This window comes from Eubalaena glacialis, chromosome 4 (assembly GCF_028564815.1).
Source record: "Eubalaena glacialis isolate mEubGla1 chromosome 4, mEubGla1.1.hap2.+ XY, whole genome shotgun sequence".
Classification (NCBI taxonomy): Eukaryota; Metazoa; Chordata; class Mammalia; order Artiodactyla; family Balaenidae; genus Eubalaena; species Eubalaena glacialis.
Genome location: NC_083719.1, coordinates 13606437 through 13630425, shown reverse-complemented (window position 1 = coordinate 13630425; position 23989 = coordinate 13606437). Strand labels below are relative to the sequence as shown.

The window sequence follows — 23989 nt, the reverse complement described above, 5'->3', positions numbered from 1 at the left end:
TAATCATGATTGCCAGCTATTGAACAAATGCACTACTTTTGGTGACTTTTCTGTGGAAATTTAGATACAGTAGGCAATTTTACTGCATTATTTTTCCCCTTAAAAATACTCAGTCTTTTTGCTTTCATGTTGTGTGCTCTTGGATGTCAAACTTCTGAAGCCTTTTTTCTACTTCTCAACAAATGTCAGTATAAAAAATCATGGACCTCCAGGGCAAATGCATTTTATTTACTGCTAACCTTATTCTGAGATCTGGACAAGAATTGCATGGGTCTGTCTACCTTCGAGTTAACGTTCCAGAGCAGTTAATAGTCCCATTGGTTTACGTGAGAGTCATTAAGCAGCTCACATAGGGTGAGAAGAAGGTTGAAGACAACTACATTTAAAATCGGTATCTCAAAAGCTTTTTACTTGCTAAAGATGGAGTCTGCCATTCATCAATCAGTACTTACTTTCTGCCATATTGATTTCTCAGATCTGAAGGTTTGGGTGAAGAGATATTTGGCATTTCTCTTTTTCCAACTGACTGATAATTTTTCCTTTTAGATCAAGTTGACATATTCTTCTCCCAGGTCGTAATGCTCTAAGACTTTTTTAAAAATTTGTAACAACCAATGGTCAACATAATTTTGAAAATTTCTCCCATGTTTGTAACCAGTGCCAGGGGAAGTATATTCAGGGCCACAGTCACTTATCTATAATTCTGAAATCTAGAAAGCTCTGCTAAAATAGAAGCTTTCTTCATTATGCTTGCACAACTTAATTTGGTGACAAAACCTGACCTGAACGGATACAAGGCTATTTATAGCCTCTAATAATCTTATGTAGTTGACTACGCATATCCACTGCTGTAGAAATAGTAACACATTTATTAAGAGTGCTGTCCAAGATTCTACTAGGGGTGTTACAAAATACGCCATAGTAACTTCCTAAAATGTGAAAAATTATAAATTCCGAAACACACCTGACTCCAAAGGGTGGGTTAGGGAATTGAAGACCTAAACTAAACTGTGAAGGTAATGATTTTTCACTTACCTGCTAATTTTCAGCTAAAGACAGTGAACTAAGGGCAATGACAAAACCATGGGTGCAACTTTAAAGGGACAACTGCAGTGACCCGACCTGCTCTCTACTTCGACATGAGGCAAGTTTCTCCCTCACTCTTGATTGTCACCATCTGAACACCAGGCTCCTTTGGCCAGGGTATTAAATGAGGCTTAACCCAATTACCAACGTATTGCTTTATTTCTTGGTGGTAGTAAATTAAGGCTTTTTAGAGTCATACAGCACGCAGTGATTTGAACATTAGAATTAAAAAAACAACAGCAACAACGAGCATTCAATTTTGCAGAGGCAGGAAGGAAGCAATGTTCAAAAACAGATCAATTTCCTAGTGAGGCTTTTTGCTTGGTCTCTAAAAATCTGCTGAGCTGTTTCCCCAGGAACCTGGGTCATAGGTCCCTACAACCAGGGGAAGCAGAATGCGTGAAGAGAAGACTGGGGAAAAGGGAGAAACTGGGAAAGACAAGTGCATGCTGGGCAATCGGTGTGAAAGTTGGCTTTGTCTCATGTTGGGAAGACGGTTTAGGTGCTGTGGTCAGGTGGTGGTGATAAAAGTATTTGGAATGGGATGCCCCTTCTCTGGTTCTGGGAGCCATTTTGGATCTCTCCTCTCATTCCGGGAGAATTAAACCAGCTCACTTGGAAGATCCCAGTGCCAGGGGTTAGGCACAATCCTTTGTGACTCTCAAATTCTGAAGCTTTAGACAGGGTCACAAGTCATACAGCAGGGAAATGCTACCTTCAACCCCTTTCACGGTTCTAAACCTTGTGACCATCACTAGATACTATCCCCAGCCAAACAATTCCTTTGCCCCCATGGCACACAGCCTTGAGTGCACCTCTAAGTTGCTGACGGTGTTGATTGGAGAGGAGGTCATATTTCATATGATGCCACCTAACCCTACCTCCTGCTTCTCAACATAGGACAAAGGCACGCAGGAGTGCAGTTGTCAAGTGGGGTGTAGGCTTGATCTGAAACCCATTCCACGTGCTTGACTTGGAGACGCAGAGGTTCTGGGTTTGGGTGGTGGATCCTTTGAGAAAGAAATGGATGAACTGTTTGAACAGTGACGGAGGAGGGCTGTTGCCAAAGAATAATTTAAGAGAGGTCATGGGTTTATTAACAAAAAGCAATTAAATTTCATGAAAACAAGCAATGGAATTTCTGGCATCCTGACTTCACACGAATGAGGATAGCAAATGGATGTCTATCCAAATAGGACCATTTAAAATGCATACTTGGCAATGACTTTAATGTTGTATTCCAAGGGTCTGGTTGGTGGACCAGCGCCTAAGTCTTATCATTGTGTTCCTTCTTCCATTTGTGTGGCACTTTTGAGTGGAGAGGATTTAAACTACCTGGAAGTCTGCTCTGCATCTTTGACAGAGGACATGCAAACAGTCACAGGGGAAGGCACACAAGGTGGCAATCTGCACGATTAAACACTTACGACTTAACCCCAACAGGCTTCATGAGATGAAGTCTGGATGCACAAGGAAACAAATAGATGAGAAAAGTAGAAATGTGATCTGAATGACAAAGAACCAAGGCGTCTGTTCCTCCCAGCTGCAGGGCAGATGTGTGCATGCATGCCACGTGTGCAGTGAGAGGGATTCGAAAAACCCTAGAGGACATGTGTTCTCTTGGGCCTTCCTTGTTAATTAAAAATTATGAGTGTCTTTCCTCCTACTTGAAACCACTCAGAAAGATCAACCTGACTGGGGGATGTGGGTTTTGCTGTGATTAGGAATCCCATGGCCTCCACACGATGGTGTGGCGTGGAGTGATGCCGAAAGCATCTGTGTACAGAAACCACCCATCTAGCTGGGCAGGAGAAGATGACCAAGAGACTTGCTCACCAAAACAAACAGGCTGTGAGTGATACTCAGATCGGAGTGAAGGACATACAGGACGCTGGTGTTGGCGTGTCTCCTGAAAGTATCCACAGAATCAACACCCTTGGAAGAGGCAGAGGTCTCCTGTGCTCTATGCCAAGGAGGCTGTGTTTACTGATGTCTCTATTCCCTCAGCTCTAAAATGGGCATGAAGCTAATCCTCGATTAGATCAGAGGATGGCCTCTGATTCGGTGCTGGAAGCCGAAGCCCAGAGAGGTCAAGTGCTTTGCCCAAGGTCACACAGCTAGTAAGTGGCAGAGCTGGGGGGTGGGGGAACAAGGCAGGTCTCTTCCTCCACTGTGCTGCCTGCCACCAATGATTCTTTAAAAAGGTTTAGAAGCGCTTCATATATACCGGGTGCTGTGACATTTATCTAACAAGAATTTGCTTGGGTGTGGGGCTGAAAAATGTGCTTTAGGCCAATCAAGCAGTTGAAAGAGGAGGCGGTCTGGAGAGCATTATTATTCTGATAATTTGCTGTTGGTGTAGGAGAGGGAGGAGTGGGGTAGGAGGCACCAGGGTTTAGACCTCGGGCTGTGGTCAGGAGAAGGGAGACATAGAGAAAAAGGCGTGTTCCTAAAGACACTGCAATCCGCTTTCTGAGGTACATCTTTCTGAGACGAGAAACTGCCTACAAATGACCTGACCTCCCAAAAAACCGTTGGTTGCGATAGAAATGTGCCCCCCCCCCACAGCCTCCTTTCCTGGACCTCTGTTGCCCATGAGAAATTAGGAAAAAGAAAAGCCAGATTCCTAAGACCCTTCCTGGAAGAAAGAGCTGTTACGGGTGGGTGTCGGCGCTTACATCTGCTGCTTTGAAAAAACATTTTGTTTTGTTCATGTCTGTATGAAAACAGCGACGGCTGGAAGCTGTCCCTTCAGAAGAAGGCAGGGTTGGTGTGCTCGATGACGCAGCGCTTGCAGTGGCGTTTCACGAAGCGCAGGGCCTCCACGGACACCTCGCAGTCCTGCACGTTCAGCATCTGCAGGTCGAAGCAGTTGGCCGCCACGATCTGCAAGCCCTGGCCCGTGATGCTCTCGCAGGACTTGAGGCTGAGCCGCTTGAGATTGAAGCAGTTCAGGGCCAGGCACTCCAGGCCCGTGTCGGAGACCAGAGGGCATTTGCCGATGTCCAGAGACTTGAGTTTCGCGCAGTTCTTGGCGAGGTACTCCACGCCGTGGTCCGTGATGCCCTCGCAGCCCCTCGCGTTGACGTAGCGCAGCTTGCCGCAGTACTTGGCCACGTAGCGGATGCCCACGTCGGTGACGCGGCCGCAGTGGGCGATGCTGAGGTACCGCAGGCGGGACTCCAGCTTGGCGATCTCTCGCAGGCCGAAGTCGCTGACGAAGCGGCAGTCGCTGACGCTCAGCTCCTTGATGGAGGCGCAGTAGATCATCAGGTAGCGGAGGCCCTCGTCCGTGAGACGGACGCAGCGGCGCAGGTACAGGTGGGTCAGCTGTGTGCAGTGCGCCGCGATGGTGTGCAGGCCTTCGTCCTCCAGCACGAAGCAGTCCGTCATGTCCAGGTAGCGGATGGAGATCTGTTTGCCATGCAAGGGGGACAGTTTAATGGAGGCCTCCCGGGTCAAGCTGATGCAGGTCACTTTGGAGCATCCTACACGAAGAGACAGAACACACGCTCAGAGCGACCTCCGAGAATGGGGGGTGCGGGCGCAGTTGGGGGACTCCTTTACGGATTCCTACCCCTCTCTGGATTCAGGTCCTGAGGTTACCCCTTCCCTTCCCAGCCCCTACGGAGGAGGAACGCAAGAATGGGCTTTCCATGTTCATCATTTAACGACTTTGGGTTTAAGAGGCTTTGGGGCTCTAGAATCAGAAAGATAACGGTTCCAATTCCAGATCCATCACTAGTTGCCTGACGTTGGGCAAATCAATCCTTCTCGGTACTTCCTTTGTCTTAAAATAAGGACGATCACGTTCCCTGCAAGGTGGCTGTGAAGAGGCAATGAGACCACGTGTGTAAATATCCTGCCCTGGCCCTGGAAAGTTCGGGAAGCTCAGTAACGGTTAGTTCTCACCCTACAATGGTCTGGTAGCTTTCTGGTCCAAAGAAGTGAGATATGAGATAGAAGGGTTGGCCATGACCTGGGTGTGGCAGAAAGAGAGCACTGGCTTGGGAATCACAAACCAGTTCAGATCTACTTTTTATGGCCTGAGGCCGGAGGCTTAACTTTCCTGAGTCTCAAGACTCTCCTCTGAAATGAGAATGAGTAGCTGGCGTGCCTCCACGGGGTATAATGAGGATGCAACGAGAGATAATGGATACGGACGTACTTTGAAAACTATGGCAAGTGTATATATCAATAGTTATTAGTCTAACAAGGTGGCCGTCTAGGGATTCAGTTCAACCCTCTTTGGTCAAGGAAGAACAATTGTGTCATCAGGATTATTCCTCTAGCCCCTCAACCAGTTTCCCTGCCCTGCCCTTACCCTCTATGGTCTATTCTCCTCACAGCAGCCAGAGAGATTCTAGAAAACAGAATTCCATCTATCATGCTCAAAGCCTTCAGAAGGCACCCATCTCACACCACGTGTAAAATCGAAAGGGGCCTCCGAGGACCTGCACCCCCGTGCCCTTATCTCTTACCCCTCTTCCAACCCTACTGGCCTCCTTGCTGGTTCCCAGATGGCTCAGGTGCCCCCCTGCCTCAGCATGTGTGCACTGGACAGGGTTTCCCTGGATAGCGCCATGGGCCACCTCCACTTTCTTAGGTCTCTGAGCAAATGTCCCTTTATTGGACAATTCTTCCTTCTTCACTCTGTATGAACTAGTATCCCCATTTATTTTCAGCACTTGTTATCACCTTGAGGCACTATATATTTATTTATTCACTTATGTATTTGCTGTCCTCACTCTGGAGTGTAAGCTCCTGAGAAAAGGGACTCTGCACTGTTCACCGCTGTATCCCTCATACCTGGTTCATAGCTGGTGCTCACTGAGTATCTGTTGAATGAATGAATGATTTATAGAGTGCGTACAGTCTTTTCTAAGAAGACCTGATGGGATAATCCAACTTCTTCCAACATTTAAATGTCCTCGAGACTTTGACCGTGGCTGATGTATATCTACATTGAAAAACTGATTGTCTGTTTTATAGTTAATTATAATGCCTCTTATTTATGTTGAATTATGAAGTTTACAAAGTGCTTTTATAAACATTTTCTCACTTGATTCTTAAAAAAATCCATTTTACAGATAAGGAAATTAGTGCTGAGGAAGACATCTTTAGATGCCTCTCGAAACACAGTTTCCAACCTCCCTTCCCCTAAGAATGTCTGTGTGTATATGCATTTTATATGCATATATTTATACTATATATTATATAATTATTATATATTTTATAGATAATGAATATTATATATATAATATATAATGAATATATAATGACATATGAAACCCTCATTTAATTGTGTATTTCAGTTCATTGGCTATTACTCTTTAAAATATGTACAGTATATTTTTCGTATATGAATATAATTAATATCCATAGCCGATACACATTATATAAATAAATGTATATGTATACATATATTTCATTCTGCTACATAGACCGCATATATACTTTTCATTTTCTCTTTGCTTTCCCCAAATCCCTCTGGCAGCTCTAAAGCCAGGTGCCTCAACCCTGGCAGCTCTGTGCCTTGGTTGATGACGTCATCTCCAAGGCTTCTAAATGACCACGTGACAGTGCTAACGGGGACTTTTCCTCCCACTCCTGGCAGGGTGCCCAGGAAAGTCTTATAAAGTTCAGGTCATGGGAATAATGAGGTTCAGAAGCCATGTGCTACCAAGTCAAAGAATTTCAGGAAGGAGCAAAGCATGTACTCCAACACTGGAGAACAAAGATGCAGCTTGTCGAGGCTGCCCACACTACTCCAGTGGGCTCCATGGTTTTGCAGAACGTGGTTGGTACCCTTCAACTGTAACTTTGAAATCTTCCTTTATTTTGAATTTCTTTTTTATACTGACTGTGATCCTGCTTATGCTGAATTTATATGTTCACAGTAGTGGCTGCCCATCTGTGATGCCTGTGAAGGCACTTCTTTGTTTTTCAAGATCATAGGACAAGCTTTGTTCCTAAACTCTTAGTTCCAGTTTCCTATTAAAAAAAAAAAAATCTAGTAAAATCTGCGGCACTCCAGGGAGGATACTCTATTTGGTCCAGGGAAATATCAATATATGCTTGGTTTTTGAAACTAAGCCCCAAATTTAATGAAAAACTGAGCTGAGCTCAGTTTTGGTAAAGACACTATTTTGATATGCTTGCATCATTTTAGATCAATAATTTAAAATTTAAGCTTTAGCCTTAATTCTTACAGATTTGCTAAGTTTGGGTTGAAAAGAAAATAAACTGGTTCATGGCTCAGTAGGTAATATCTGTGGCTAGTGGATGCATTCATACATAACAGACATGGAGAGAACCTGAGAAATCATTCAATTTAAACTTCAGTTTTTAAAGATGAGGCATCTCAGATTCAGTGAGATTATAGGACTTGTACAGTCAGACTAGGGAAAAGTTTCCTGATCCAAGGTTTCTAATATAGCAGGGATGGTATATATAGCATGCAATTGATGAATTGCATGAGAGATTTACAGTAGATGTGTCTGCGTGAAGTGAATATTTAGACACTGGGGCATCAGAAGTCTTGGGAGTGGTGATACCTATATGGGGATTCTTGGAAGAGAGAAACAATTTTAATACACAGATATGGAGCCTAGGTAGTATAAGGTAATAGTATGAGTAAATTTGAGAGACAAGAAAGCATAGAGGCAGAGGGGGAGTGAGGAGTGTTGATAGGCTAGAACATAGGATTTAATGGCAACTAAGATGGGAATGGTCCATTGGGATCAGATCTTGGGGGCCTGCCTTAACACTCAGGGTAAGGAGTAGGGATATTACACAACAGAGAGTGAACAGTATGGGTTGAACATATCTGGGGATATCTTCAATTAATTCCAGATTTGGTTCAGCTTTCACAAATATGCTCTTCATTACCACTTCCTCTCATTATTGGGGTAATATCTACTTCTCTGGGATATAAAAGGCCAGATGAAGACCAACTACTGTCATTGAAGACTAACTACTGCCTTGCAAGCATGTTAATAACTATGACAATCCAAAAATGATGATAACAGTTATGATTTATTGAATGCTTACTACATGGTTTTCAGCAGAACACACATGTGAGGACTTATCATGAATTAACTCATTTAATCCTCCCAACGAACTCAATTTTACTGGTGAGGAAGTTTTAGTTACTGCACACAGCTTCCTAAATGCTTGCTCAGAGTATTAACCAATGACAACTTTGTTTGAACCCTTCAGAGGTCAAGATGACTGTTTAGGGCTTTGACACCCCTCTGTTCACTTAATTACAATATCGTAAAGTGCAGAGATAAAATATGCCTCATTTTTTGCCCATATAAAGCTCGTAATGAATTGAGAGAAAGGAATCTGGGAATATACAAGTATAAAGTTGCAAAACCCAGTAACACTCTACCTGCTTATACTCAAAAGGTAGACACCTGGGAGGAAACCTTCAGCTTACCGGGCATCAGGCAGGGAAGGCTTTACTTAAGGGATGCTTGCACTGGGGCTCCAGCAATGAGAAATCTGTTAAGAGGGCTGTTGGGGAGAGGCAGGGGGCAGAGGAGGGAACAGCACGCAGGTCAGAGAGTGCCCACACATCACAGTGTGCACAGACATGATGTGTTTGGGAAATGCAACTGGTTCTATAGAAGGGAGCACTGAGGTTCCATAGGAAAGGCGTGAGGTTTGAACTTGAAAAGGGCAGCTCATGAAGGGCCATATATACTCTGCTGAGGAACTTTTTCCTGTATGTCATGAGGAGGAATTGGAGATTTTATGCAGGAAAATGAATGGTTAGACTTGCAGTTTGAAGACATCCCTTTGGAGGCTGGCTGTGTGGAGGGCGGGTTGATGAGGTTGAGATGGGTGTAGGGGCAATGATGGGGGAAGCATGCATCCAGGCTGGCAGGTAGGGGAGAGGGACGGACTCAAGGTTCTGGGGAAGTAGAATCACAGGGACAGGATTCAACTGGTCTGATATAAAAGATTAGGAAGAGTAGTAACGAGGACTCCCAGATCTCCAATTACAGGGGACCCTTGTGAAGCCATTTCACTTGTAATAATCACAAGATTTTATACTTTAAAAATTGGGTAGTCTTAATATATTCCATTGATGTTTAATGATGTTATTAATTGTGATGTTTAATTTTATGTGTCAACTTGACGAGGTGACGAAATGCCAAGATATTTGGCTAAACCTTATTTCTGGTGTGCCTGTGAGCGTGTTTCTGGTTAAGATTAACATTTGAACCGGGGAACTCAGTCGAGCAGTCTGCCCTCCTCAGTGCAGATGGACACCATCCAATCTGTTGAGGGTCCGAATAGAACAAAAGCTGGAGGATGGAGAACTCTCCCTCTGCCTGAATGTTTGAGCTAACACGTTGGTCTTTTCCTGCCTTCGGACTGAGACTTACACCATCAGCAACCCTGGTTCTCAGACTTTTAGACTCAGACCAACTGCATCACTGGTTTTTCTGGGTCTCCAGCTTGCAGACGGCAAACCGTAGGACTTCTCAGATGACGTAATTGTGCGAGCCAATTCCTCTTAATAAATCTCTTTATATATATACTATTGGTTCTATTTCTCTGGAGAACCCTGACTAAACTTTAATAAAAGGTAATAAGGGATAATGAAAAAACACTAGAGCTAGTTATAGTAACTTTCAATGACTTGAAAAGATAACTTTCAAGGTAGGCATGCTAGGGATGGGAGGGGCAGTCTCACGTCCTCTGGGGGAATTAGGCTCTAGACCAGCGATGAGTCTTCCGAAGTCAGGTTTATTGCCATTGAGAAGGTGGTCACTGTCAGAGGCCAGCTGTGAGAACCAAAGGGAACAAGGCATAGGTGAAATCACAATTTCTAGATTCCCTCAGAACCGGAGGGCGCTGTTCAGAGGTGGTGATACAAATCCATCCCTATGGCTTGTTGGGTCCTTCAAGTTCATCTACCTGAAAATATCCATCACCACTCCTGCCAATATCTACAATTATGTGCTCTCGGTGAGTTAGAGCTTCCCCTGTGTACACAGTCTTTATATACCCAGATCACAGCGTGTCATCGGAAGACATGTGAGGAAGATACACAAATATTTAGGTTCTGCAATGGGGCAGGTTGATAAAGACGAAGGGCATCAAGGCTTACATAATGGTTAGCAAAGCGACCAAGCAGGATCCATACACTCAGGCTACAAGCCCAGAAATTTCCATTCTCAAATAGCCAAAGTAGTTTCTGCATTTCTGAATTTCAAACGGACTCCAAGGACAGAACACAATTACTTGCAGCCTGCACTGAGGGTGCCCCTTTAACAAAGATGAGGATTCCAAAAATGAGTCATTTTCTAATCTGAGAAAATGAGGTGTTTATAAAAGAGGCCCACAAGCTTCAGAATCTTAGCCTTTTAAAGAATCCAATCCCTTAGCCCCCCGTCCCTTTTTTTTTTTTTTAAACGAAGAGGAAACACATCTAGAGAAAGCTGTGAATTGTCCCAAATCACAGAGTTTTGAAACTAGTTTCTACAACATCACAATGCTTTCTTTTTCCAGAATTCCTTGGGGGGAAAATGTAAGAAAACCTTTTCGTTTCCTGCTTCTTTATGCCAACAGCTGCTCATGACGAACTGAACATAAGGTTTCTACGGCTTTGTCCTGGAGCCAGCTGAAGCGGGGTGGGGGGGCAAAGAGCTGCTTTCCAGCAAGGGAAAGAATCTGCGAGAAATAATTGACTGTCATCTGAAATATTTTCAGATGTCGGTTTTCAAAGAGAGAGCGAGCTCAGAGAGGAGACTTCTACCTCAGCTTTTGCTGGAGGGTATCATTTACCTCAGATGCTTGTAAATCCCCAATTCTGTTTATTCACCCGTCACAGTGGTTTTTACTTCTTGACCCTCTTCCCCAACAATCCCTGAGGTTGTAGCTCACGCTGTTCATTTCTTTAACTCCCTGATGCATCTTACACATTTCAGCCTCTCGAATGTTCGTCTTCTGACTGAGCAGTGGATGAGATAAAGAAAGGCTGTCAGTCCGGCTGGATCCACGTCTGGCGCCTAAGTATGAGTCTGGGTTTTAATTCTTCCTGCCTGAGAGAGGGCTTCAAGCAAAGCAGCCATGCTGGGATTTCCTTCATTTTTAAAAGGAACTAAAAAGGCTCTCCCTGGTGGGCCCTAACCTTGCACTACTAATTGAGAACTGTGCTTGAGAAAAGATGCAAAATCAACCCAAGGGTGAGGAGAGTAGGGGTGAAATATGAAGAGATGCTTGGCCATGATGGATTTTCCCCAATGTCTGCAAAATGGTGAACAATCACAATCACAGGCCACAACACAGAATCAGCTTACACACAGCTCTCAGGCTCCATGAAACAGTAACCAGTGGACGTCAGGGTAGTTTCTAAGCTACCTCCGTTTGAGTTAGAGAGTGGGTTCCTATTTATCCGTGATTAGATATTTAGTTCCCATTATTTACGGTTGCTCTGAAATTTGAGAATGATGGGGAGAAAAGACACACTTAAAAGTCACCCCAACTTGAACTGCCGGACAAAAGGTACCTCTAGTTCCTCTAAGAAGTTGACATCATTTAATGAAAGGCATACCTCTGGCCCCCAGGGTCATGAGTCCGTAAAGACAGTTTTTCAGGAAGAAGAGTCAGCCTCCTGACCCCTGGCTATCACAAGGGGGACCCTTCCCAGGTGGCAGTGTCCTTTACGGGTTCGGGATGGTGCACTGGGAAGGGCCTGCCGATGGCAGGTCAGTGGCCACATACCTGACACATCCAGATGCTCCAGATTGGGACAGAGGGACACCACATCGAAGACTGCCTCGTTGGAGATATTGTAGCAGCCCGAGACTTCCAGCCGCCGGAGCTCCGGGCAGCACTGGGCAATGGTGTAAAGACCTCGGTCCGTGAGCCGCCTGCAGCCACTGACACTTACGGTTTCCAGCATGAGACAGACGTTGGGTGTGTCCTGACAGAGCCTGCGGGTCAGCACCTTGAGGGCGCGGTCCACGTTGATGGTCTCGCCCGTCAGGCGGATAGTCCTCCAGAGGCGCGGGTCCCAGGCCAGGTTGTACCAGCGGCGGCACACGCGGGCGCAGCGGCACAGCTGGTTGGTGGGCAGGAAGGAGAAGATCTGCACCATGGCGTGGTCCGGGAGCCGTTCGATGCTGGCCTGCTCCTTCTGGGGCCGGGAGGCGAGCCGGATGAGCGGGTGGGTGAGGCGGGTCGGGGGCGGGGAGTGGACCATGGCCACCGTCTCCCCGGTGATGGAGGACGAGGAGGTGGACGAGCCCCTTCCATTCTGAAATCCCGGCAGGTTGGGTGGACATATCAGGGCTGGGCTGGGCGTGCTCAGTGTGCGCATGCTCAGGTCGGAGTCTGGCAAAGGACACAGAGCAAAGGGTTAAGGATGGCCGGAGCGGAGCCCCGGGAAGGAGGCAAGGGAGGTGACGCTCATGCCACTGACATCCTTCCTGGGCCGACCCCTGCTGAATCCATCACCGGAAGTGGAAGCACATGCATGTTTCACCCATTCCAGAAAAGGGCTAATCCTCCAATATCTACACCAGGGGTGGGCAAACTATCTGTAAAAGGCCAGATAAGAAATAGTTGAGGCACTGCAGGCCATGTGGGTTCTGCCTCTGTTGCAATTACTCAACCCTGCTGTTTTAGTGCAAAAGCTGCCATAAACAATATGTAAACAAGCAGTCGTGGCTATTTTTCCATAAAATTTGTCCTGTAAAAAGAGATCAGCTGATTTGGCCCAGCTGACCTTTGATCTATGTTAATGGTGATTATCTAAAGGGCACAAGGGCTATAGCTTGCTGACCTTTGATCTGCGTTAATGGTGATTATCTAAAGGGCACAACTTCAAAGTTTCATTATTTCTATACTGGGAAGAAAGCTCATATATTATGAACACAAACTGATTTACTTTTCTGATTATACTTTAGGCAGATGATTATGCTTCATTTACGAATGAGGGGAATGTGTTTCACAAAAGGGGAAGACTGGCCAGCGGGTATAGAGAACATTTGCTGTCTTTGCCCTCACCTGCACCCTGGGGTTCAGTCCCCCGTCTTTTGATAACGGTACCCCAAACTCTGTGGTCTGAGTTCTGGGGAGCCCCTGCTTCCTTCCTCCGTTAGACCTGGCACCTCAGATGGCATTTCCAGGCCTTGAATATCTGTGGCAATACTTATTTTTCCTTCTTATTAATCATTCCCCCCTTTGCATTTGAATAATGTGACTCATATTCTGTTCCTCAGAACCAGAAAGATCACTTGATGAAGATGCAAGTGGTTTTTAAGTTTATGAGGGATTGAGAGTTCTTTAGAATACTGCTTTAAGAAGTCTGCTCATTTCATAGCTGCCCCTCTCCCAACCTTGAGAGACACATATACATATATACGGAAGAATTTATTCTCGTGCTATATAAATATATTTATATAGTATATATTTTACATATTTAGATGGATAGATTTATTTAGGAAGACATTTATTCTCTTTCTAAATATGTTTATATATTTCATACAGATGTGTGAATATACATTTATATATATATATATAGAGAGAGAGAGAGAATGAATTTACCTCCAAAATACACATTTCTTTATCTGTGAAATAAGTGAGTTGATCTAGATAATTTCTAAGTCATTTCCAGCTCTAATTATAGCTCTAAAGACTTAAACAAAAATCCTATCCTTGTGTGCTTTTTCACATTTCGTACCTTCAGAATTTTCAAACACTTCTCTTTTCAAAGAACTTCCGGCAATAACATATAACACAAGAACTTCTGACACAGGACATCTCTGCTCTCTACTTGTAGTTTTCTTATTGATATACATTTCTACTTCTATGTTTTCTTTTGAATTTACTTCTCTGTAACCTAACACTGAGACTGTCCTACACATGTCCACCACTATTGCTCTTGGAGCATCCTTAAGTTATTATCTGTACACCCCTCTCCCCCCGACACACCTATACATACACCTTGTCTGCCTCTTGAAATGCAAACACCTTTTGTGACTGAGTGCAAATGTCACCTCCACTAAGAATACCTCCTTAGTGTCTTTGAGATACAATTAATCCCTTCCCTTTTGAAATTTCCACCCTTTGTTATACAGGCATGTGTGAATTTATCTTTCCCTAATGTGCCTCATTGTATTATTTTTCTCACTTTTGCATTTCTCCCTATATCCCCATATCCTTTGTCATGTATCTTTGCAGTCTTCCTAGGCAGAGTATATTTCTTCAGTCCAGTGATGTTGGCTTTGGCCATGTGACTTGCTTTGGCTAGTGAATATTAGGGAATGTGATTTGTCCAAAGCCGTTTGTGTGGTTGGGCTTGCCCACCTGCTTCTGTCATCACCATGGGAAGAACATACTTGGCTGGTCCACTGATCTTAGGATGACGAGAGGCCCATCATCTCATCAGATGAGCAGACAGAACTGGCCCCAACCTGCAGCTCAGGGCCAAGCTCAACCAAGCCCGGTTGGAGTCAACGGATGCCCAGATGAACCACAGACGTGGGAGCTAGAATACTGAGTTCTGGGATGATTTGTACCACAGTATTGCTGTGGCAACAGACGACAGATATGTCTTCTATTACACTAAAAACTCCTTTGAGACAGGATTAAATCCTTTTCGTATTTGTGTCCTGGCAGCCCTTGACGTAGGTTTATGGTACATAGTAGGTGCACATAAATGTCTTGAATTGAAAGGAAATATTTATATGTTTAAAAAGGATTAATATCTAGCTTGGCATGTACTTTTCTATCCCAGGTGGTATACAGACTGCATTTTAAGTCATTCATAAGAAAAGAAATATGTACTTCTCTCTTTTGTAATCAGCTACAATAAACAGTAAATCTTTAAGGAAAACCTTAAGTGTGAACCAATTAGGGATTTCAGAACCACCATCCAAGCTACCATGGTACTAACCATCATTACATGAACTCCAAGAATTGCCTCTGAAGTTACCATTTTTCTTAGGCAGTTGAACAACTTCTTTTGGACCAGGAAGGAGGGGCAATCTTAGGCTTTCAGCTCTGACATTTTAGCAGCTGCGAGGGCTCTGAAATCTCTCTCCTGCCTGCCTACATTCTGTTCGTCTTGAAAGAGAAGACACTTAATTGTTCTGCGGAGACCTGCACGGCTTGATTTAGGCCCCCGAGGAATGAACTATACTAACGGTGGAGGTGGAGTGGATTCCTAAAACCTGCATCTATAACGGGTTCACTTTTTGTCTCTCTTTCATACTCCCAGCACTGGATTATAGGAATGCATCCAGATTGCCTAGCACTGCTGTGCATTTAGTAACGCTTTTAGTTTCTTTCTTTCTTTTCTTTGCCAGTAATCATGCCCTGGTACTAAGGGAATTCACACTCAGAAAAAGATGGCAGTCTGGCACCTCCGTGGGGAACATTCTGCCCTGGGAGACTCAGGAGCACAGTAATGGCTCTCCTCTCTAGCGCTTGGCAACAGGATTCTCATCAGTACTTCATGATGGCTCTGCACTGCTCCCCAAGGTGGGAGGAGAGTAGGGGAGTCTGGGAGATTTCGGCCAGGAAACCTGGATGCGTCTTTTTCCAGAGCGTACACCAGGTTTCTCTGAGTTTTTCCTATTTATTCTACAGTAGGTCAAAAACCCTCTGAGAATTTTTGAAAGGATACAGTTTGTCATAATTGAATAAATAGCACCTGATAATTATAAAAATAATGAAGAATGATGAGCAATGCTATGGTCTGAATGTTTCTAGCCCTCTCAAAATCATGTTGAGTGAATCTTAACCCCCAAGTTGATGGTACTAGGGGTGGGGACTTTGGGAGGTGATTAGGTCATGAGAGGAGAACCCTCATGAATGGGATGAGTGCCTTTATAAAAGAGACCTCACAGAGCTAGCTCTCACTTCTGCCGCGTGAGGTGACAGTGAGAAGGCAGATATCTATGAGGAAGTGGGCCTCCACCAAACACCGAATCTGCCAGCACCTTGATCTTGGACTTGCAGCCTCCAGAACCGTGAGAAATACATTTTTGTTGTTTATAAGCCACCGAGTGCCTTTTTGCAATAGTAGCCTGAACAGACTAAGACAAATAACACCTGGAGATATTTATATCTAGATGTTGTCACAAAGTATCTTTTCTTGATATTTTATATCCAGGAACATATATATTTGGGGAAATATAAATATATAAATATATTTTTTTCGCAGAATACACGCACACATATACACGTAAGCACAAATTTTTAATTTGGAAATAAATGCTATTATGGAAAAAATATGCATAGCTTGCCACACAGTTTCTTTTACCCTTTGATACTTGGAGCCATTTATTGCCACAAGGTATGATTTATATAAACAGGAAGTACTTTTTCCATATAGAACTATCAAGAGTCCTAGAGTATGAATGTCTATGTGCCAGGAAAAGATAGTATGGCTTCAAATTCCAAACAAGGACCATTTCCGCTACCAAGTCACGCATTCCATGTGCCCATGGCACCGTGGAAGGACCTAATGCTCTCTTTGTACATAGTTTTTTCTCCTATGTCCTTTTCAGAGACTGGCAGCTAAATGGACATTGGCAACAGCTGCTAATTTTTCTGATAGAGCTTAGAAACAAGGATGCTGATGTCCTGATACCTGGACACACACTCAGACAGGAAAGGATCAAAGACAAATATTAAGACGATAGAGTTAGAAGAAACCTGGAACCCTCCTTGTGGCCTTGTGACATTGCAAGACAAACAGAAGCAGAAAGAAAGATGACTTTATATGAACTTAGAATATGACTTTAGAATATTTTGTAGGAATGAACATATTTTCATATCTGAATACCTATTCCAAGTGAATTTCTACCTGTCTGATGTCTTGAGGGCAAACTCAACTTGTTTATCTTAGCAGTAGGGTGATACCCATTGGGAGATAACACAGTATAACAATAACTGAGAGGATATTATTGCTACTTTTAATACATTGTACACTTTTGTATACATTTATATAAAAATTAGCCATTATACTACATCTTTCTTTACTGTCCCCCCTAGGCAAATGGTGAGATGCATGGATAATATATGGAAGAACTACTCTGCCAGGCATTATTTTGAGCAGGGAAAATAGAACTGGCAGAAAGTACCAAGTGAAATATACATCTCCAAAAGCTTCTATCAAGAATCAAATCTACTGATGCTTGCATTAAGTGTCCTTAAATTCTGAGAAGTCCTTTTGATAACTGGAAATGGGGATCACGAAATGGCACAGAGTAGCTTGTTTAAAAGCCCTTCTTCCCTGCTGCTTCTATGGTAGCCACATGGCCATGAGGCGCAGATACCACCCACAGCGTTCTTGGCAAGAATCATTGGAAGGGGGGTATGCAAAAGCCGCTTGGATCACTTCTTTGAAGATCAAATGTCCCCTGAAATATCAGGACAAGGAATGCCCAAACTCTTAGGAGACAAATACATCTTCATCACATATGAAAAATTTCCAGAATGTAAAAGGTAGGTGGCTTCTTAAATTTACCAAGACTGCTGTCTACTCTGCAGACAATCTATGAGCAAACTTTTTTTCAAAAATAAATACATGAATTGACAACGGAATCAGTTAAAGGTAGACTCAATGAATTACTTCGTTGTAGGATGGATCAGTGAATGGAGGGATGGACAAACAGACAAAGCTATAAAAGGAAAAATGATAAAACCTGCAAAAAAGGACATGTTTGGTTAATTTCACATATAAAAATGGAATTGGAAACGAGGTTGTCAGTTATGAATATGTAAGACTCTAAGAAAGATAGAGATGAACACATGTAAATGTCATGAAAGCAGAATGGGAGAATTTAAGGAGGGAGAAACAAACAAACAATTTTTTGCAATAGGACATGTATTTTGTGGCCTATCTGTGTCTCCTAATGATATCAGGAAGCTGGATATATCCCCCAAACCGAAACAGAACATAAAAACACACACCACTGATGTCTTCAGGAAAATATACAGAATAAACTGCAAGGAATATATACATAGGGATAGACACTGGGTATGAAAATTCAGTAGGCTGGGATGCTGCAGATTCTTGGATTACAGATTATAGGCAGAAAAGAAAGTGACGATTCATTTATTCACTGGATCATTTAACACACATGGTTACTGTTGCCTGAGTGCCCAGTGTGGTCTGGAAGGGAGGAGTTTTTGCACTTGAGTAGATTATAAAGCAAATGTTCCCAACCCACCTCCTTTCTGCACTGCAGCCCCATTCAAGTACGTCCACAGCAAAGACTCTGCCCTTTCCAATTGCTTGTACCCTTTAGGGAGAGAGAAAAAAAGACTCTGTGTTGAGAATGTGCCTGAATCACACAAAATCCAGGATGGAAAAGGATAGAAAAGTATGTCTAAGTCTGAAAAAATAGTCAGTTTTCAGGAGTCCAAGGTAAGGACAGTGACTATAAAATCTCCTAGAAGTGGAAAACATTTGAATTAAAGAATATTTTTGGTAAACTTTTGGATTTTCTCAAAATGAGGCTAATTTTCATTTCATACAATGGAGATCCTAAATCAAATGATTAGAATTATACTTTTTTATACTGATATTTTCATCTGTTGTCTAAAATAAGAGACAGTGGATACTTTAAAGTTTAAGAACTTGCGGCTCCATTAATAATTTCAAACATTTCCAAGTACGTGATTTATGTGCGAACGATATGTTTTATGTTGTTAAATTAAATATGTAAAGAATACCCAAAAGTATAGCTGTCTTCTTCTGGAGGGAAAACCCTATGAACTTTTATTTTCATGGTTTCAAAAGTCCTAGAAGTTTTACCTCTTCAGTAATTATAGTACAGTATCAAAAATATTCAAGGCATCTCATGCATACATGCTTATTAGATACATTTTCTTCTAACTAGATAGCTGCCTGTTTTGTACAAGTTTTTATTTTCAAACCACTGCTGTTTACACTCTAGGAAGTCATATTTACATTACATTGGCCTTTCAATGTCAAAATTTCCAAAGCTACTCTGCATTTTCCCCCTCTGATTACCAAAATTTTGTGCAAGATGCTTTCCATTGTAAGCTGCCTTTCTACTCAAGAACTCTTGCCATAAAAAGCAAAGTTTCTTTTCTTAGCTTAAACTCAAGCTTAAAAAAATAGATCCATAAAACCTAGCTAGTGAAAAAAAAATACAATCTAAGAGATCTTTCTCTTCTTGTTTTATTTCAAAATATTTTCTTTTAATGTGGTTCACATCAAAGACACACCCTAGAACTTATTTGAGGTATTGGTTGCTATAAAGTGGAAATTTATACAGACAAGGTCAATCTCGCATTTCACCTGGAAGGAGTTACCTTTAGGACTCAAGGGTTCTTGTTGGGAATGTCCTTCAGAAGGTGGCACCCCCCAGGATCAGATTATGGCTAAGACTTCTGCCCAAGAACAAAAACCCTGCTTTGTCAGTCACCTGGATCAGTCCTATAAAGGTAGAGGTATGGTGATTGGTCCCTGAAATCTTGACGAGGCCGAGAGGGTCCTCTCATATCAGGGGATATAGTCTAGTCCAACGCCTGGCTCTATTTTTATGCCTAACACCGATTCCCCAATTTATCCAGTTTTTGACTCTAAACTGAGTTGAGTGTGGAGTCTATTTTGTCCTTTAGTTCCTCTAAAAGAGAACAGTCACATTGCTAAGGAAGCTTTTAACCCATGTTGCCCTAAAAGCCATAAATATAATCAATGAAATGTACAGAATGGCACCTTGGGAATCTATAGTGCAGGTTGATTTCGCCTGTAACGCTGAGTATCTAGAAAGGATCTTTTAGACAATTTATTCCCGAGGAAATATCAAGGGGCCTCAGAAACTATGTAAGAGTCCTGGATTATAATTCACAGCCTCCTTATGGCTTTACTTTGTGTTGAAATGATGACTTCCTAGTACTTTTTAAAAAATCTGTAAAATGGCAAAGGGAGATGACCTTATACTATTTATTCTTTAATGGAAAGTAGGATGTTTTATCCCTGAGTACCACTGCTATTAGATGCAACCCTTTTCAAAAGGTGAGGAGATACTCTCCTTTTGGTAGAGCATGTTTTTAGAACCTCTTTAACCATTTGTTAATCTTCTTTTTTAATAAAAAGAAAGGTTCAGATTCAAAGTCTTTGACAGGCAGCAGTTATTTAGCTAGCATTTAATAACATTTTAATGTTTTTAAAAAATTATTCTTTATAATTTATTCTTATTTAAAAAATCATTTAATTATGACAAACGATACTGGTCTTTCAAGTAAGGTTATGAATATTTGGCTTTTAAATAACTTAAGTTTACTTTTAAAAATATTAAGTGATAGTATTTAATAGTACAGGTGTGAGGAGATATGGCAAAAATCATGACGGCATTTGTAAATGTCTCAAGTTTAGGAAACGCTGTTAAGGTGAAAAGAACATTGAAGACAGATGAACTTGGATTCCTGCCTCTGCTTTACTATGTGCAACTTGCATCATGTGAGACAATTCGCTGAAACTCCAGGGGCCACCAACCTCCTCTTTCGTAAACTGGAAATAATTCCACCCACTTTACAGAGTAGTTAGGTGGAGTCCATGAAAGGTTAAGATATTGCTATCTGTAGAAGTGTTTGACAAAAATTATAAATCTCTACTGAGGACCTCATGGGAAAGAATTTCTGGGCCCTCCTGCTATGGGGCTGAGTTTTTTCGGGCCAGACTCTTCTGGATTTCCAGTGAGCAAGTCTCTTGGCCATCTTCTCCTGCCCCACTAGATTTCATGTATAGTCCCATCTTCATAAATTTCTTATTGTTGCTGCCACAAACCTTTGAAATGTCTTTCACGTCAATGGTGGGGGGGTGATAGGGGAGAATAAAGATAAATAGAATATAGATAAAAATCCATGGTTAGAGCACAATGTACTTTTGGTGAACGAAATATGAGCACTGCATTTACTGGCAAAAGAATACTGTAATGGTGAAAGTCTACTCTCATAGTTTATTATAAAAATTTTGTTTTTACGTCACGGTGGACTGTTCTCTCCTTGAAATTTCTCCCCTGGTTTTGAAGCACCTTTCTCTCTTCTGCTTTTCCTTTCTCCTTCTCAGTAGCTGTTTTCTCACCCTCTTCCATGGTGCACCACTTATACACCAGTGTTTCCACAGAGTTTCATCCTTAATTCTTCTGTTAGCATCTGCCCCCCTCCTCACCGTGGGCTCATGCACTCACACGGCTTCAGCAATTGCCTCTAAGCTAATGACTCCTGAAACTCAAGTTCCAGTCTAGACCACGCTCTTTCTGCGTATCTCTCCCAAACATTAAACACATATAGCCAAATACCTGCTAGACCAGTGCTGCCTACTACGGTAGCCACTAGCCATCTAAGGCTACTAGAAATTCAATTTATTAAAATTAACCTAAAAATTCAGCTCCTTGTGTGTACATTTCAGGACTCACTAGCCACATGTAGCCAGTGGCTGTTGTACCAGACAGCACCGATATAGTACAATTCCATCACTGTAGAGAGTTCTACTGGACAATGCTATTTATACTAACTCTTTCCCACAAGTGTATCTCCAATACAATATGTGCAAGACTGAATGCATCAATATCCTTTGGGAAACACCCTTTTCCTGTTACTTTCTGTATTGGTGTTAAGGTATCACTGCTGGTCAAGTCTGCCTCCTAAGCTGGAAATCTGGGAATCACCTTGAATCCTACCTATATCTAATAAGTTGTCAAGTCCCTCACTTTGATTAGTTTATGGAGCTAATATTCCCCTCCCTTTCTCTGTCTCCACTGCTACCTCCTCAGTTCAAGTTTTCAGCATCTCTGTCTTCTCTCAACAACTCCTTGACTGATAGTCCTTACTCTGGTCTTCCTTCCAATTCTCCAGCACTCTAATATAGCCTTGGCACTGCATTTAGAGTCAATTTTCTAAAATATGGTTCAAGTCCCCTGCAACAAAACCTTGAATGGCTCGTACCTTTTGTTGGGGTTTGAACTGGGTCCCCTACAAAGTTATGCTGAAGTCCTAACCCCTGGTACCTGTGAATGTGGCCTTATTTGGAAATAGAGTTCTTTGAAGATGTAATCAAGTTAAGATGCAGTCATACTCAATTAGGGTGATTCCTAATCTGATATAACTGGTGTCCTTACAAGAAAAGAAAACAGAGGCACAGGGAGAGAAAACACAGAAACAGACACAGAGGTAAGATGGCAGTATAAAGATCGAGGCAGAAACTGGAGTTATGCTGCCATAAACCAAGGAACATCTGGGGCCACCAGGAGCTGAAAGAGGCAAGAAAGGATCCTTCTCCGTGTCCCTAACAGCACCTTGATTTTGGACTTCTGGCCTCCAGAACTGTGAAACAAGAAATTCTGTTAAGTTACCTGGTTCGTGTACTTTGTAACGGTAGCCCCGAAAACCAGTACGGTTCTTCCCATACTTTTTAACTGAATGATTAATATGTGCCAGACATTGTGTTAGGCAGTACCTAGGTAACAAAGTCTAATCTTGTTTAGAGTGTGTAGGAGACCCTTCCCCCAAGTTCACATCTCAGAGCACGTGCTCATGTTGCTCTCCTGGCCTAGAAGTTCTTTTCCCCCAGACTAACTGGTTGATTCCCAGTCATTGCTCAAATTCCCATAGGATGTCAGCTTCTCTGTCAAGCCTTTCCAGATCCACCCAGGCTGAATTATTTAACTACTTTTACTGTTTCACAGAATTGTATCTGTACCATGGCCCTTTTCACACAGTGTCTCTCCACCCACCAGACTGCAAGCACCTTGAGTCCAGGAGCTCTTCTCCTGCATCTCTAAGTCAATCAGGAGTCGCAACTGGATTCAGCCACCAAGAAACTGCCTACCTAATGAGCAAAAGGGAATGTTCTTTGCTTGGCCCTACAACAAACCCCTTTCAGTTTTCTTTCGTTTGGAGTTGGAAATATTTATAGGAACTGCAGATCTTCTTCCCATTATGAAGGAATTACGTCCCCATAAACCCATCATAAGTTGAAAATATCTTAAGTTGAAAGTGCATTTAATACACCTACCTTACCGAGCATCATAACTAGCCAAGCCTACCTTAAACATGCTCAGAACACTTACATGAGAATACAGTTGGGCAACATCATCTAACACAAAGCCTATTTTATAATAAAGTGTTGACTATCTCATGTAATGTATTGAATACTGTACTGACAGTGAAAAAGAGAATAGTGGTCTGGGTAGTGTTTACCCTCGTGATCATGTGGTTGACTGGCAGCTGGCTCATTGCCGCTAGCCAGCATCATGAGAGAGTGTGGCACCGCATCATGCCAGGCTGGGAAAAATCAAAATTCAAAATTTGCATATTGCTTTTACACCATCGTAACGCTGGAAAATCATAAGTCGGGGACCACCTGGTATTTGGAGCAACCAGATGGTTCAGACTGAACGAGTTGGAACATCTCTGTGCTTCATCAACATCTCATTTTTAGGTCTTTTTTCTTTGGCCCTCCACTTAATTTAGGCTGAGGTACCATACACACTTAGTTTAAAAATATTCGTTGGGCTTCCCTGGTGGCGCATTAGTTAAGAATCTGCCTGGCAATGCAGGGGACACGGGTTTGAACCCTGGTCCGGGAAGATCCCACATGCAGCGGAGCAACTAAGCCTGCAATCCACAACTACTGAGCCTGCGCTCTAGAGCCCGCGAGCCACAACTACTGAAGCCTGCACGCCTAGAGCCCATCCTCCACAACAAGAGAAGCCACCGCAATGAGAAGCCCGCGCACCGCAACGAAGAGTAGCCCCCGCTCGCCGCAACTAAAGATAGCCCACACGCAGCAATGAAGACCCAACGCAGCCAAAAATAAATAAATAAATAAATTTATTAAAAAAAATTTGTCTACTCGGAAGATATTTAAAAAGACACATGCACACACAAAAAC

The 23989-nt window shown here is 42.8% G+C and overlaps 1 protein-coding gene across 2 annotated transcripts in view; it reads right to left on the bottom strand.

Annotated features, from left to right (window-relative positions):
• Nucleotides 1–1214: 1214 nt before the first annotated feature.
• The window catches only part of FBXL7 (F-box and leucine rich repeat protein 7), a 416917-nt gene continuing 394142 nt past the window's right edge, over nucleotides 1215–23989 (bottom strand). For both annotated transcript variants that reach the window (XM_061189140.1, XM_061189141.1), the window contains 2 exons: nucleotides 11830–12441; nucleotides 1215–4574 (listed from right to left, as the gene is read on the bottom strand). In XM_061189140.1, coding sequence (XP_061045123.1) covers nucleotides 3838–4574; nucleotides 11830–12441 — 1349 coding nt within the window. In that variant the 3' untranslated portion in view covers nucleotides 1215–3837. The remainder of the gene's footprint in view (nucleotides 4575–11829; nucleotides 12442–23989) is intronic.